This window comes from Heteronotia binoei, chromosome 11 (assembly GCF_032191835.1).
Source record: "Heteronotia binoei isolate CCM8104 ecotype False Entrance Well chromosome 11, APGP_CSIRO_Hbin_v1, whole genome shotgun sequence".
NCBI lineage: Eukaryota > Metazoa > Chordata > Lepidosauria > Squamata > Gekkonidae > Heteronotia > Heteronotia binoei.
In genome coordinates this window covers 61,229,076-61,244,943 of record NC_083233.1, presented here as the reverse complement: position 1 = coordinate 61,244,943, position 15,868 = coordinate 61,229,076, and the positions used below count along the sequence as shown (strand labels likewise).

Sequence of the window (15,868 nt, the reverse complement as noted above, 5' to 3'; positions counted from 1 at the left end):
GTAGCAGATCATTTGGTATCAGTCACCATTTGAGATCAGCTCTTACGCGCATCCAATGCAAGCACTGCTACTTTGGAAGTCACAGACTTCTCAGTCTCATTCTGGAACTTAACATAAGAAGAGCCCTGCTGGATCAGTCCAGTGGTCCATCTAGTCCAGCATCCTGTCTCACACAGTGCCCAACCAGTTACTTAAGAGGGCCAACAACAGGCCATAGAGGAAGAGACCTTCCCCTGATGTTTCCTCTTGGCTCTGGGATTCAGAGGATTAGTGCCTCTGGAAATAGAGGTTCCCTTCAGTCACTACGGCTAGTAACCACTGAAAGGCCTATGCTACACTGATCTATTTAATCTTTTAAAAAAGCTATCTATTTCTGTGACCATCACTACATCCTCTGTCAGCGAACTCCACATTTTAATCACTCTTTGTGTAAAGAAGGGGAAAAAGATCCATTTTAAATGTTCTTCCGTCTAACCCTATTAATCTGGTTGACATCTCTGCCTCTACAGTGCCTGACTCAAGCCACTGAGAGTCAGTTTGGTATAGTGGTTAAGAGCGCAGACCTCTAATCTGGGAGGACTGTTGTGTCTTGCATTTCAGTCCTGAAATTACAACACAGCGGACGCTACGGAGGTGACCAGTGGAAGTCCACTGGTCCCCGGATGTAGCTCCACAAATACGCTCCGCCAATCAAGATCTGTGGCGGGAAGTTTAACTGGCCGGGATTGGACCTGGCCAGACTGAGGGTTGTTCCAGAGTATGCCTGGCCTTGTGATGTACTCGCTAATAAAGCATGTTGCCTTCAACACGTCTCGTCACTCAGTACAGTGGTGACGAAGGTGGGATTCTAGCCAGGTAACTCCCCAAGCGGGACTTCACTGACCTGGCCAGAGACGAGGAAGTCACGCAGTCGAGGGAGACTGAAGCGTCTGCCGCCGCCATGGCTAACCCAAGTGGGACAACGGGCCACCTTGCAGAGTACGTGGGAGACCTGCACAGAGCGGGTCGACTGCTACCTACGAGCGAACATGATTACAGATGACAGCCGTAAGAGAGACATGCTCCTGAGTGTCTGCGGGGAGGCCACATTCGAGATCGCAAAGGGTCTCTCGGCCCCCGCGAAGATCACGGAGAAAACGTACGAGGAGATAGTCAAACTCCTGACCGGGCACTTCTTGCCCCAGCCTTCCATCATCGCCCGCCGATTCCTCTTCCACAAGAGGGATCAAGGGGAGGGAGAGACAGCTGCCATCTACCTGGCCGCCCTCCACCAAATCACGGGGAACTGCAGCTTTGACAAGCTGGATGAAGCCCTAAGGGATCAATTTGTCTGGGGCCTCCGAGACGAAAGACTGCAGCAAAAGCTCTTAGCAAAGGAAGAGCTCACCCCCCAACTCGCCTTCAATGAAGCCACCGCATTCGAGAGAGCAACCAAAGCTTACAACAACCCACGAGCGGAAGCCGTCCACCAGGAGGAGATGCCACCGGGCAACCCAGAGGAGGAAGAGGCAAACCAGCTATGTCACCAACCAGGAATGGTTCCGAGAGCGCCCACTCAGCCACGAGTGGCAGAGACCAGCCAACACCAAGTGCGCCAACTGTGGGGATCCACACGAGCGCCGGGATTGCCCCTATCGCAACGTGGACCGCAGGAACTGCGGAAGAGTGGGCCACATAGCACGGGCTTGCTGGGCCAAGGCCACCCACAGATGCCAGTCCACCAACCATGACTCGACCGAGGCCTACTCGACTGCATCGACTAGCCTGCAGGTAATGAACTTGCCCCTCACCACCCCAGATAAGGTCAGGGTGTTGGTCCTAATTGAGGACGCTCCATGCCTAATGGAGCTGGACTTGGGCTCCTCCATCTCCATAATTTCGGAGGAGTCTCTAAGAAAACTTTGTCCCCGTGGACGGCCCCGGCTGTGACCGGCTGATTTCATACTGTGGGACTTCCAAAAAAACCCTGTACAGATTTTGGGTTGGGCCACTGTAAGGGTAGAGTTTAAGAACTTTAAGGGCAAGCTGGACATTCTCATGGTCAAATGCCAGCTCACCACATTACTGGGGCTGGCCTGGTTTTGACCGCTGGGTATTCAAATAGTGGGGGTGCAGCAGATGCGAATGCAAAATTTCGAACACGTGTGCCAGGAATTCCCAGAAGTGTTTGATGGGTCCCTGGGGTGCTACAAGGGGCCTCCCATCACCCTACCTCTTGACCCCCACGTGAGACCGATAAGGCTGAAGGCCAGGCGAGTTCCGTTCGCTCTTAAACCACAAATAGAAGCGGAGCTGGACCGCCTCACAGCCCAGGGAGTGCTAGAACTGGTATCCTATGCTGCATGGGAAACACCCATAGTCACTCCAGTGAAGCCGAATGGAGAGGTGTGCATATGTGCTGATTACAAGTGCACAATAAATAAGGCACTTCAGGACAACCCATATCCCGTTCCGGTGGTCAGCCATGTATTGGCAGCCCTAGCAGGCTCTAAGGTTTTTGGGAAACTGGACTTGGTCCAGGCGTACCAGCAACTCCCGGTGGACGTAGAGACAGCAGAAGCCGAAACCACTGTGACTCACAGGGGAGCTTTCTGGGTGTGGTGGTTGCAATTTGGGGTTAGTGTGGCTCCAGGGATTTTTCAGAGCATAATGGATTCTCTTCACAAAGGGATCCCTGGAGTGCAACCGTTTTTTGATGACGTTTTGATCACTGCCCCAGACGCTGAAGAGTTCAGCAGCCGTCTGCATGAGGTACTCCTCCATTTCCAGGCGGCAGGACTTAAAGTAAAGCAGGAGAAGTGTTCCCTCGGGGTGTCGAGAGTAGAGTTCTTGGGGTTTGCAGTAGACGCCATGGGAATCCACCCGACGGCCGACAAGACCAGGGCTATTGTCCACGCCCCGGCCCCCACGTGCAAGATGGAGTTACAAAGTTTCTTGGGATTATTAAATTTTTATCATTCATTTTTGCCCCACAAAGCGGCCATCGCAGAACCCGTTCATAGACTCCTAGATAAAAATGCCCCGTGGGTCTGGGAAAAAAAGCAGGCCGCCACTTTTCAGGCAGTCAAGGACCTCCTAGTTTCCAATGATGTGCTCCACCATTTTGATGAATCCCTACCAGTGATTCTGGCTTGCGATGCTTCCCCATACGGGGTGGGTGCCATTCTGGGGCACCAACTCCTGGACGGGAGGGAGGTTCCCGTGGCCTATTATTCGAGGACCCTGACCCCTGTGGAGCGCAACTATGCCCAGATAGACAAGGGGCCTTGGCAATAGTGGCGGGTGTGCATAAATTTAACGACTACCTGTACGGTAGGCATGTCATGATCACCACGGACCATAAGCCGCTACTGGGCCTCTTTGCCCCAGACCACCAGACACCACAAATTCTGTCTCAGCACATCCTGCGGTGGAACCAGTTCCTCAACTCATACACATATGCCCTGGTCCACTGCCCCGGCAAACCTATGGGACACGCGAACACCCTCAGCTGCCTACCGCTGCCCTCTATGGACCCGGATTCTGCCCCCACCCACCATGTGATGCTTATAGAGACTCTACCAGAGAGGCCCCTCCACGCCGCTGAGGTAGCTAGGGCCACGGGTAGAGACCGCATCTTCGCAAGCGTTTTAGACTGGGTGGGAAGGGGGTGGCCCACAGGCAAACTGGAAGCAGAATTCAGGGCATTCGCATCATGCAGAGAACTGTCCATGCTATTGGAATTTCCCTCCCAATAGCAATGTCCCCTCCTCTTTGTCCCCATGTATGAAGTTACATAGAGAAACAGGATATCAGTTCTTCCTAATATGCTGCTAAACCCAAGGGGATGAAATGCCTTCTACCTCAAGATTTATATCAAAGATATAATAGTTTATTCAGTGCTCTGTATAGGCTCAGAGACTACAAAATACTTTTTACAGACTAACAGTACACAAGGGAAAAACGGGGTGAGCATCTCATGTCCCAGCATTGGAGCCATTCAGCTCCATTGGTTTGCAGATGGCCTAGCCAGAGATGAACAAATAGTAGGAAAAAAAATCACACCTGAGTCACAGACTTGGGAGATGAAATGGGAAAGAGCAGATCTTCTTGAGACAGGAAAAGAATAACAGCCCTCAAGATGCTGGAAAAAGGGAGATTATATTATAGGGGTGGCCAGTTTGGGAACTACATGTGACTCCTTCACATATATCATGAGGCTCTCAAAGCCCCCACTGCCCTGTCAGCCAGCTTGGAGAAGACATTTGTCTCTTTAAATCACTTATCCGAGCCAAGCCAGCTGGTGGCTTGGAGAATGCATTTAAACTTGCTTCCTTTCCACCTCTCTCACCTCCCCATCTATTTTCCTTCCTTCCATCCTTCCTCCCTCCCTCCCAGATGTCAAACATCTGACATTCATGTCTTGCAGCTCTCAAACATCTGATGTTTATTCTATGCAGCTCTTACATTAAACAAGTTTGGCCACCCCATTATATAACCTCTAGACATGAGACGGAAGCTCTCTTCATCTGTGAATCCTTTTAGTCATCTTGCCTTCTTACTAGGACCAACCTCACACCAAAACTCCACTGCAAAAGGGTCAGCAGTCAATCCATTCATCTCTATTGTGTGCAAGTGCATTTGCTTGTCTTTACATTAGTTTGTGTGATCAGAATGGGAGATACAAAACTGAGGCAGAACCTATAAGTGGCAACCCGACTAAGGATGCTGCAGTGTGAGTTCTGTAACAGGAGATACTCTTAATAACTAGTTGGTGGGAGCCTGAGACAAGCTAGTTGCATGGGAATAAGTAGGACAGAGGCCTTATCAGGCAGAGACCCGGGACAGCCATGAAACTTCTAGGGTCCTGCATGGCAGCAAAGGAGCTTGCAAGATTGTTTCCTCATATGCTTCATTCCCAGCCAGCATCTTCTACTGGATGCACAAGCAGATCCATTTAAGGCCATATGTTCTATCAAACTTTGTTAAATTTCCAGAAAAGGAACTACCGGTTTGTGAAAGCACCTGTTTCCAACACCAAAAGAAACTTTAGCCATCTGAAATATGAGGCTATGAGACTGGAGCGCTACAAAACATTCTCGATCCTGTGTTTTCACAGATGAAATGTTGAGAGGGATGCTGTTGAGTTGTCAGGTCATAGACACACCAGTGTGGTTCAAGAGCTCCTCCATGTGGTTAAATCCAGAATTCATTCTGTTATTAAGCTGGAGATAATTTTTTTCCGTGGGGGGCATGTTTCAGGAGTGGTTTGTGTGTGCTTTCATGTATGTGCACTTCAGCATATGTGTTTCAGTAAGGAGCTCCAGTGGGAGAGGAACCTAAGGCAGGTTCCTCTTTGGTGTGATAATAGTGTATTACAAACTCATACGAGCATTATTGTTTCCATCTTTGAAATGTTGATAGTCTCTCCCTTGGTGTTGCTTTGGAGAAGAGAAAGTATGGGTGATGAACTCTCCTGCAGGGCTTTTTTTTTTGTAGCTGGAACTCCTTTGCATATCAGGCTACATACCCATGATTTAGCCAATCCTCCTGGAGCTTACAGTAGACCCTGTAGTAAGAGCCCTGTAAGCTCTTGGAGGATTGGCTGCATCAAAGGTATGTGGCCTAATATGCTAAGGGATTCCTGCTACAAAAAAAAGCCTTGCCTCTCCCAAATGAGTATATGCTTTGAGCAAAACATGAAAATATTATTTTATTACCAGCACTATTCATTTACTGTTAATACCATGGCTTTCTGCTCTTGCAAGTTTGGAATGAAGTTAAGGAAAATGTTATAAACTGACTTCCAGCTTTGATGCAATAGGACGCTATCAGGCTGAGCTCTGTCCTTGGGGCATTTTATCTATATTTTACTGTATTTTATTTGGTCTTTTGTCTTTTGTTTAATTCAGTCTACTTAGCTTTTAGTTTCTACATCTCCCCTCCTCTTTTGTCTTATAGACACAGTGCCAAAATCTCCTCTCCCTCCCTTGTTTGGGTGGGGCAGGAGCAGTGTAAAAGCTGAATAGAGGGAAAGGTTTGGAGGGACTATGGGTTATGATCACTATGTTTGTAAGTGCAGAACTTTTGTCTTGGTTTCGATTTGAAACAGTTTAGGGCCTTGTTTTGTTTTGTTTTGTTTCAGTGAGGATTTCAGATTGTTTGATTGTTCACTCACTTGAGTAAGTTTGGCAGTTTGATCTGGTGGCTGTCCCTGTTATAATCCCTCAGTATTTACGCATCTTCGCTCTAAATGACCCTGTTATGTATTGCATCTTACTAGGTTCTTCTCACCTGAGTTGGAGACAGGCACTCCTTGCAAACCAGGATCCTGAAACCTGGAAGAAATGGCCAATCAGAACACTAGGCATGTAACAATTTGTAACAAAAAGATGCAAATCAAGGATTATGGGGTGAGCCAATAGGAGTAACTGTTGCCTGCTAGGGGGGTGGTGGTGGTTAACCATGGCCAGATTGTATATAGTTGCAGTTTTGCCTGTGTTCCTCTGTGACTGTTTCTTCTTGCAATAAAATATTCTTGGTTGATTCAGAGCTGGCTGAACTCACTTTATTTCAGTCCCTTCCTGACAACAACCCAACCCCCACAAATAATGGTTGAGGAAGTTCTGTTTCACTGTTATCTGAGGAAGTGTGCATGCAGACAGAAACTTATACTGTGTATAAAACTTTGTTGGCCTTAAAGTTTCACTGGACTCAAGCTTTGTTCTGCTGCCTTCAACACGGCTACCCCATCTGAATCTACTTTTATGTGATGTGTTGGATCCCAGTTAAATTTTCCACTGATGGAAGGTGTAAATTGGTGTCTGCAGCAAGGAAATGGCAGAAATTACACTTCTAGTGCTAACAGCAGAATGTAACATGTGATCTCATTTTTTGTCATTAAATAATTTAAACATACCTGTCTTGGGCTCCAACATCCCGTGGTAGAACAAGTATTCAGATGAGAATAGTTCTTTGAAAGCAAGGATAGCTAAAATACTTGATCCTGAAATGGGCTGTTCCTTTTGGCCTTTCTGCATTTCCCCCAAGGGGCTGTAGGCAGGGGTTGTGAAATTTTGGTAGCATTCCTGAATCTCTGAAGCACCAGGAAAGGAAGCCAGTTGGGAATCATGTTTAAGCTGGTCTGAGCTTGTTAGATGGTTTCGTTCACACTACATTAAATAATGCATTTTACATCCAGATTTTTGCTTTTCTTACACAGTAAAAATTCAGATGTAAAACACATGATTTAGTGTGGTGTGAATTAACCAGGAGAGACAGTAGCCATAGTGAATAAGAACACAACCTTGTGCTTGATGCTAATGAAAATAAATCAGATGGCAAATGAATGAAAATCAGGGTTTTGCCATCATCTGTTGAAATGCTTTGAAAGAGAAGAAAGAACCACACCAGTGTGGTGTACGTCAGACGAGGATGTGCTAATGAGCTCTAGCACCTCTTCTTCTATGAAATGACCCCTGGAAATAAGTATATTTTAGCACTTAGATTTCTCCCTAGGAGGCTAAATAATGTTAAGGGATATCATTGCTTCAGACGGGCATCAGAGCAGGCTTTGGGAATGTATCTGGAGTGAGGAAGGATGGAATCTGGACACAAACCAGGCATGTATGTTTCTGTGCATAGGTCGATGTTGTTGCTGAGATGGGCCTCATGTGGTTGCAATTGCTGGAGGACCTGAGTTTACTAACTCCCAAAATGTGATGCTTTGACCTCAGCATACGCTTGCTCTACCTACATCCCATTTTCAGAGAGCTTCAACTTGACTTGTCTTTTAAAAAGATACCTGCCAATAATAATAATTGGGAGCAATTATACACATTTGTAGATAATAATTGGGAACAATGGTAAAAATAAATCTTTCTACCCAGAGTTCAATGTTGTCAGCAGCTCTGAGCATTTGCATAATATTTGAAACACAGGACCTCTTTTAGGAAACAGGGAGGTTTTTGTCTCAGTTCCCTATCAGACTTCATCATTGTGGCAAGCACTGCTGTGCCAGGTTGCACAGAAGTAATCAGCCTCGTCTTCTGCCAGGGCTCCTGCGATGGTTAAATAGCCGGTGCTACCTGATGCATCTTTGGAACCAGAGAAACGAGAGGGGACTCCGGAGCCCTGGTACTTATTGGAATCTGAATAATAACTTAAGAGCCACCGTGGAGGATTCCCAGGCTTCTGCTGGTACCAATCTACATGGCTAACAAAGCTGGATCCACTGCTTATGGCACAGGAGAGCTTCACTGTGTTCCCCGGTGACACGGATGTTGATGATGGCTGAGACAGTGTCGGCTGAGAGTTTGAACCTGTGTGGGGGAAAATCATGTAGAAATAGTCAGACTCCCTCTGCTTGCAACTTGCATTGACCTTACAAGTAACTTTACTGCTTATTTTGGTGGACCCACCTATGCACCACATCACTAGAAGACTGACAATAGGAGCCCAGAACATGGTGAGGGGATTTGATGGACCCAGTGAAAAAGACAGCAAAACTCAAGGCTCTCTGAAGCCGCTCCATTGATGGCCCTTTATGTCCATCTAGTCTGAGGAGGTGGAGCACCTGTGCTCCGCCTTTCCTGTTAATCAGCTCTAATTTTATTTGATGTTAGTATCAAACCTCAGATGTTCCACTTGGGGGTGGACTTAAGTTTCACCCTGTCCTCAAAAGGATGCCATTTTGCTTGTCTTTGAGATCTCGGAGTATGTCATATGGTGCACATCAGACACATAATACCACAATCTGGTTCTGAGAATTCACTGAATAACATGCTCAAAATTCACTGTACATCATTGCACAATTTCTTCCACCAGGCATATAAAAGTTACAACAGATCCATGGGGATATTGAGCGCAACCTTCAATTGTGAATTTTGGTATTACTTACTATCCTTTTTGAAAGTTTTGCATTCAGCTTATGCTGCATAGTCTAGCTGATGAGGGAGCAGCCAAAGCTCCCTGTTAGAGCTCAGAACTTGCACTGAAAAGTTGCAGCTGTTGTGACCAGCTGAGAATCAGCTTCTGATCCCCCACCCAAAGTTGTCAACATGAGATGTTTGGTGCTGAACCAAACAGATCCTATATCAGCTCATGTTTGATCGTGAGAGTTGAAAGTGGTTGGCTTGGCTGCTGAACACACTGTGCCATTTGTGATTTGTGGCATTGCTATCTAGTGTCTGAATGATCACCAGTGAGCCAAATCCACACACTCACAAACTAACCGTTGGTAAAAAGGGAGCCACAACAGTGGATGACTTCTCAGCCAAACTACTGTGTATGAAGCACTTTGAACACTGAATGTGGTTTTTGACTGCCTCAGGAAAAGGAGGAGGATGTTCAGGTCAAGTAATGTGAACAATCGCAGAATCCTCCTCTTCTTCATGTCCTAGATTGGAAGTATTTAGAAGGTGGAATGGAACTTATCCCGCTAACACTTTTTTTGGTCATCTAATCACAGCCAATTTATGGCAACCCTTTGTGGAGTTTTCAAGGCAAGAGACGAACATATGAACATATAAAGCTGCCTTATACTGAATCAGACCCTCACTCCATCAAAGTCAGTATTGTCTACTCAGACTGGCAGCAGCTCTCCAGGGTCTCAAGCTGACTTTTTTCATGCCTATTTGCCTGGACCCTTTTTAGTTGGAGATGCTGGGGACTGAACCCGGGACCTTCTGCTTACCACGCAGATGCTCTACCACTGAGCCACTGTCCCTCCCCTTAAGTGGTGGTTTACCTTTGTCTACCTCTGCACAGTGACCCTGAACTTCCTTGGTGGGCTCTCATCAAAACACTGCCCAGAGCAGACCCTGCTTAGCTCCTGGGATCTGATGAGATTGGTCTGACCTGGCCTGTCCAGGTCAGGTACTGATATGAAGAAAAAGTGGAAGAGATGGGGTACATGTTCTTTCAAGGGGAATTTTAAGGGTCCCTTCTTATGGCAAACCACCCTGTAAAAAGTCTGCCGTGAAAACGTTGTGAAAGCAATGTCACCCCAGAGTCGAAAACGACTGGTGCTTGCACAGGGGACTATCTTTACCTTTTTTTTCTTATGGCCAATTTAGCGCTCAGCTAGAGGGAGGAAGTACAACCAGGGGGTGGAGTTCCAAAATCTTAGCCCCATGGTGAGGTGGTCAGGTATATGCCACCTTCATGTCCTGAACTGAGCTTGTGGTAGCTTTTGGAATGTGACTGCCAATGGTCTGCAGTGGGCTGTTGGTAGTGTCATGGCTTGTATTAACAAAACAAAAAGAAGGGATAGTCAGTCAGTCATTTAGAAGCTCCCACATGCTGTGAAGGGATGCTTGAGAGAAGCGGCCATGGGTGTTCACACAAGGCTTGGTTCTGGAGAGGCTGCATTGGATTGTGTGGGTATGTGGGGAATGGACTAACATTGCTTGTGTTTGGTTATTCAGCTGTACCATTCCTTCCCAATCTGTACATTTGCAAACAGACTACTCAATGAGTTTGTGGCTAAGATGGGAACTGAACCAGTGGCCTCCCAGGTCACAGCTCCTTCTCTTTGCTGCCATGCTACACTGCACAGTTCCAGATGACTGTGGCGAAGCTCTGCAGTTTTGAACTGAGCAGAAGGGGAAGTGTTTTGTCTCCATCCCACACTTGGCTTTATCACCGTGTTCACCACCAGCTGCTACCACTGCCGTAACTCCCAGCACAATAATAAACAGCCTCATCTTCTGCCTGGATTTCCACGATGGTTAAATAAGCGGTATTTGCAGAGGAATCCTTAGAGCCAGTGAATCGATCGGGGATTCCCTCGCCCCTGCTTGTGGTATCATACAGCACAAACCGAGGGGCTTCTCCCGCTTTCTGTTGGTACCAATTTATGGTGTGACTAGTCACATGGCTAACTCTGCTCATGGCACAAGAGAGTTTTCTGGACTGACCCAGAGAGGCTGACTCTGCAGAAGATTGAGTCAAGGTGTACTGAGAATTGGACCCTGAAGAAAGAAACAGAAATGAAACAGAAATTGAATGAATAAGTGCTTGGATCCATCCTTTCAAGAGCTGTTTTGGAAGAAAACATGCCCTGGAAATCATGACCACAGTTTAGATGGATTCTCAAATTCATCAGTTCTACGGATTTCAATTTGGGTGCTGTACTATTGTCTCATCGAAGTTACTAAGACTGACTCAATAGTTCTAAAGCTCAGAATTGTTTGCACCCCAGTTGAGTTCACTAGACTGGTATTTCAAATGCAGCCTATGCTGAACTCAGCTGAGTGGCAGTGGTTGACATAATCACAACTACTGCTCTAAAATTACCAGTGCAACAAGCAAGGAAGGTGAAGAAGAACAGGGTCCAGGCCATGATGGAAAGATCAGATTCCCATGGGTATCTGGTTGGAGTGCCCCAATTTGCTTTTAAATCACTTAGGAAACTGAGAGCCAAACTTGTATGCAAAATTACCTGCTACTCATTGGCTGCATCTTGGTCGACCACATCTTCCCATGCTGGGTGTGGCTTCATTTGCTCTTCTTTCTCTGTGTGCTTGTGTTTTCAACCAAAGAGTTTAGATTAAAAAAAAAGACAGTCTTTCCCATTTGTTGTAGCAACGCATACCCCTTGCGGAAAAGATCATATCTTACGGGGAATGTTTTAATGATGATAGCACAGGGTTGCCAAGTCCTCTGCATCCTTTGGCGGTGGACTTCCATGCGTGCATGAAGCCTGTGCACTGCAATGACGTCACCCGGAAGTGACGTTATCGCACCATCGCACGTGGCCACTCTAGGTGTTTCCGGGAAATCTCTATTGTTTTCCTGGATGCTCTAGCATTTTGGGAGGAAAACACTCTCTGGTACAATAGGTACCATAGAGTTTTGCCCTCCCAAATTTCTAGAATGTCTGGGAAAACCATAGAGTTTTCAGGGAAATGCCTAGAGTGGCCGGGCACCCTGGTACCGGTGTGATGACATCACCCGCAAGTGATGTCATCATGCCAGCAACATCGAGGGAGGTTTCCCCTGCCGGCCCAATGTGGGCCAGCAGGTTGGGAACCTCCAGGGTGGGAGAACCCTCACCCGGCTTAAGGGCTTGGCAGTCCTATGATAGCATGAGGGCTATGACTGTGTTAGTCCAAAGCTCATTTTAAACAGCAGTGGAAACACTGGATTAAAATCATGAATGTTGGTCAATGGGTAGGTATGGGGTCCAGTGTGCCACAGGTACTGCATTGTGCCATGTGCCCCCTCTTTTCACCCTGCCAAGGTGTGTGCACATGCAACAGCAAAAACGAAAGCAGCAGACAGTTAGTCCATTGGTTATATTTTAATCCCACTTTTCAGACTGCAATTTTTTTTCAAGTGACTTGCATCTAGTACAATTCAATAAAGATTTGGAATCCTAAGAATTTGGGGTACTGTCTGCCACTGAGGTCACCCCATCTCAGATGAACATCATAGGTCTAAAAAGTGTACAGAAAAGTGATCACAGGCTTGGTGCATCTCCCCTTAAAGGAAAGAGTAAAAAAATCTGGGGATTTTGGATTTAGAAGAAAGATTACTAAGGCAGGGAAAATAAAGTTTATAAAAGTATGCATGGTGATTCTGGACTGACACTACAATTTCTCCTTATTGGGAGGCAGGTCTTTTTTTCAAAGAAAAAGCCCAGCTGGAATTCATTTGCATATTAGGCCACACCCCCTGATGCCAAGCCAGCTGGTACTGCGTTCCTGTGTGTTCCTGCTAAAAAAAAAAAAGCCGTGTAAGGAGGCATGCGCAAACATCAGCTAGCTCAAATTATACTTTGCCAGCTGCTTGCAAGCAGGCAGCCAACTCCTTGATAGGTTGTTCTGCTGCCTGTGAGGGGTCCAACCCAATCTGTACCACATTATAGTGCAGGGCAATCAGCCATTTCCAGGTGGGTGCCCTAAACTCACTGCTCAGCACTCCAACACACTTCCCCCTCCCGCCAAGACTCATCATCACTTGAAGCTCAGCAGCCACCCAAGGCCAACTACCTCAAGGGAGGGGTATATCATGGTTTGCCTGCTGAACGTGCCTGCTGTGAGGTTTGTGGCAATCCTGTGTACAGGGCATAATTAACTTGTGGATTACACCATGGGATGTGGTGATGTCCAGTATCTTCGATGACTTTTTAAAAGGTTAGCCACATTTGTAGAGAGTAGCTCCATGAAGGGCTATTAGCCATGATGGCTGAATGGGACTTCCATGTTGGAAACAAGATGGCTGATCGCAAGCACCAGTTGACTGAGGGCAGCCCAAGGAGGAAGCTTTGGCCCCCATGGCCCTGCTGTGGGCATCTGGTTGGCCACTGAGTGAAAGAAGGTGCTGGACTGCATGGACAGTTGGTCTCCTCCAGCAGGGCTCTTCTTATATTCTGAGAAAGTGCTGACAGCAAGTGGTGTACTTAACCAAAAATAGCTGCATACAAATATGAAGCTTTTTGGTTCAATGTAATTTTTATGCATGGGTGAGGAGTTCATCTTTATCCCACTTTTAAATTTCTTCTTCTTTTCTTCTGTTTCTTTTATGCCATTCTGATGGCACTTAAATGCAATTGAAATCAAGCAGATATATATTTTGGCCATTCGAGGCAACAATGAGAATGGAACGGCTTGCCTAATGAGGTCAGGAAGACTCCCCTCTTCCTGGCTTTCTGCAATCGAATTATTCAAGAGGGCTTTTTGCCCAGCCAGTTGGACTACATTGCAACAATATGGCTCACAAAGAAACTCGGGATAAAGGGCTAGGGACTGTAGGCTATACTACTGGGCATCATTTGTACTAAAGGTTGCTGTAAGTAAAGTTCTGCTCTGTAATTAATGCATCACGTTAATACTTATGCTAGGCTCTGCCTCTGGTTGGTCTCCAGATGTCTACAAATCAAATTGCCTCATCTGTGGATTGTACTGGTTTAGTCTATGTAATCTGCCTTGGATCCTAGAGAGAGGTGGGTGATAAATGAACGCATGAATGAATTATGCTTGGTGTCATAGGATATTACACATAAAAAAGGGTCTTCCTCTGCAAAAGACTTTGGAGAATGCCCCCCTCCCCCACTTTCCCTCTGCTATATCACAGGTGATCTAGTGTGGTACAAGAGCTCCCCCATGTGGTTAAATAGATAACGAAGCAGACTATATGTTTCTATTTTCAGATTTTTAACCTCCACGATATTCTATGTGTGTGTGTGAGAAGTGCCGTCAAGCCACTTCTGACTTACGATGACCCTACAAATTAATGACCTCCAAAATTTCCTATTGTTAACAGTCTTGCAAACAGAGGGGTGTGGCTTCTTTGCGTCAGCATCTGGTAAAGATGGCTTCGTCTCTCTAGCTTAGTGGGTAGAAGTACTCAGGGTACTCAGGGATTTCTCCCAGAATTGTCCAACATTATCCACAAATATTCCACATCAATGTTTTCCCCCTTTCCTCATGCACGATGCAGAATTCGTGATCCTTCGGACCTTCTGTGCACCAGTGCCGGATCAAACCCCTAGGCCGTCAAAATCTCGGGGGTCCCCTCACAAATTAGAGTCAGAGAGCCTGCCCTGCCACCCATGGCCCTTACTGCAGCCTACAGACACCTTCTCAAAAGCCCCTTTGACAAAGCCACCAGGAAGAGGCAGAGAGAGGCAAACTTGGCAACGACACCAGCAACAGCTGCACCAGACAAGTCGGACAAAGAGTGGCTCAATTGCTGGCTGCTTGTGAAGGCTGAGAGAGCTGCAAGCAGGGGGGAAATTGTGGGGGGGGGGGGGAGCCAGCCCACGGCCCCTAAACATTGGGGCCCCCTAGGCCAGTGCCTACTTGGCCTAATTGTTAATCCAGTCCTGCTGTGCACTGCTCCACACTTGTTTCCACATATATAGAACATCATCTCCCATTGAGAACAAATTAGACTGTGACTTCACCCAAATTCTAATAGTTTTAGTAGCACTGATGAAGTCTCTGCCTTATATGCATGGCTGAACCAGGGCCCCTTCGAGAACTCCAGTAGAGGTTTTTGTCTTGCTTCCCCATCTGTCTGTGTCACTGTGATAGGAGGGATGTACTGCACAGTAATAATCAGCCTCGTCTTCTGCTATTGTTGTTGCAATGGCTAAATAGCCAGCATTACTGGAAGTGTCTTTAGAACCGGAGAAACGAGAGGGGACTCCAGAACCCTGAACCTTGTTGGAATCAGAAGTGAAACCTAAAAGGAATCGTGGGGGGATCCCAGGTTTCTTCTGATACCAGGAAACACGGTAAGTTCCAATGCTGGTCTCTCTGTCCATGTTGCAGGCCAGCCTCACTGTGTCTCCCAGAGTCACTGAGGCTGATGGTGGCTGAGACAGCACAAGCTGAGTGTTGAAACCTGGAAAAAGATCATTGGCAAAAGTTACACTCATCCTCTTCACTCATCTTATTAGTAACATTAAGATGTGTTTCACCTGCTCTCACCTGGACACCACATCACTATAAGGCTAAGAATGGATGTCCAGAACATGGTGGGGAAATCTGGAATGCAAGCAGGAGAACAAAACAAAGCACACCAGATGGAGGTGCTATAATGAAGGACCTTTATATTGGCTGTGTCTGAGAAGGTGCAACATCTGAGACTCCACCTTCATGTAAATCTGCTGTAATGTAATTGGTCCTTATGATCATATGGAAGCTTAAAGGCAGATGTGCCATATTTAAAGATCTACCATACTCATCATCTTGCCTAATGAACTCCCAAACAAAATCTCTGAGAGGGAAGGAGGCTTTGAGGTGGGACTGTAAATAGAGTTGGAAATGAACTAACTGTTCCACTTTTGGCTACTGTACATTGTCAGCATACAATCTAATACAGCAGTCCCCAACTTTTTTGAGCTCCTGGGTACCTTTGGAATTCTGATGCAGGGTGG

General features: G+C 46.6%; 1 gene segment (V, D, J or C); it reads right to left on the bottom strand.

Annotated features, from left to right (window-relative positions):
- Nucleotides 1-14,932: 14,932 nt before the first annotated feature.
- LOC132579014 (immunoglobulin lambda variable 5-37-like) lies at nt 14,933-15,499 on the bottom strand. The segment is given in 2 exon segments: nt 14,933-15,333; nt 15,420-15,499. Coding segments are annotated over 2 exon segments (447 nt in total).
- Between the last annotated feature and the right edge of the window lie 369 nt (nt 15,500-15,868).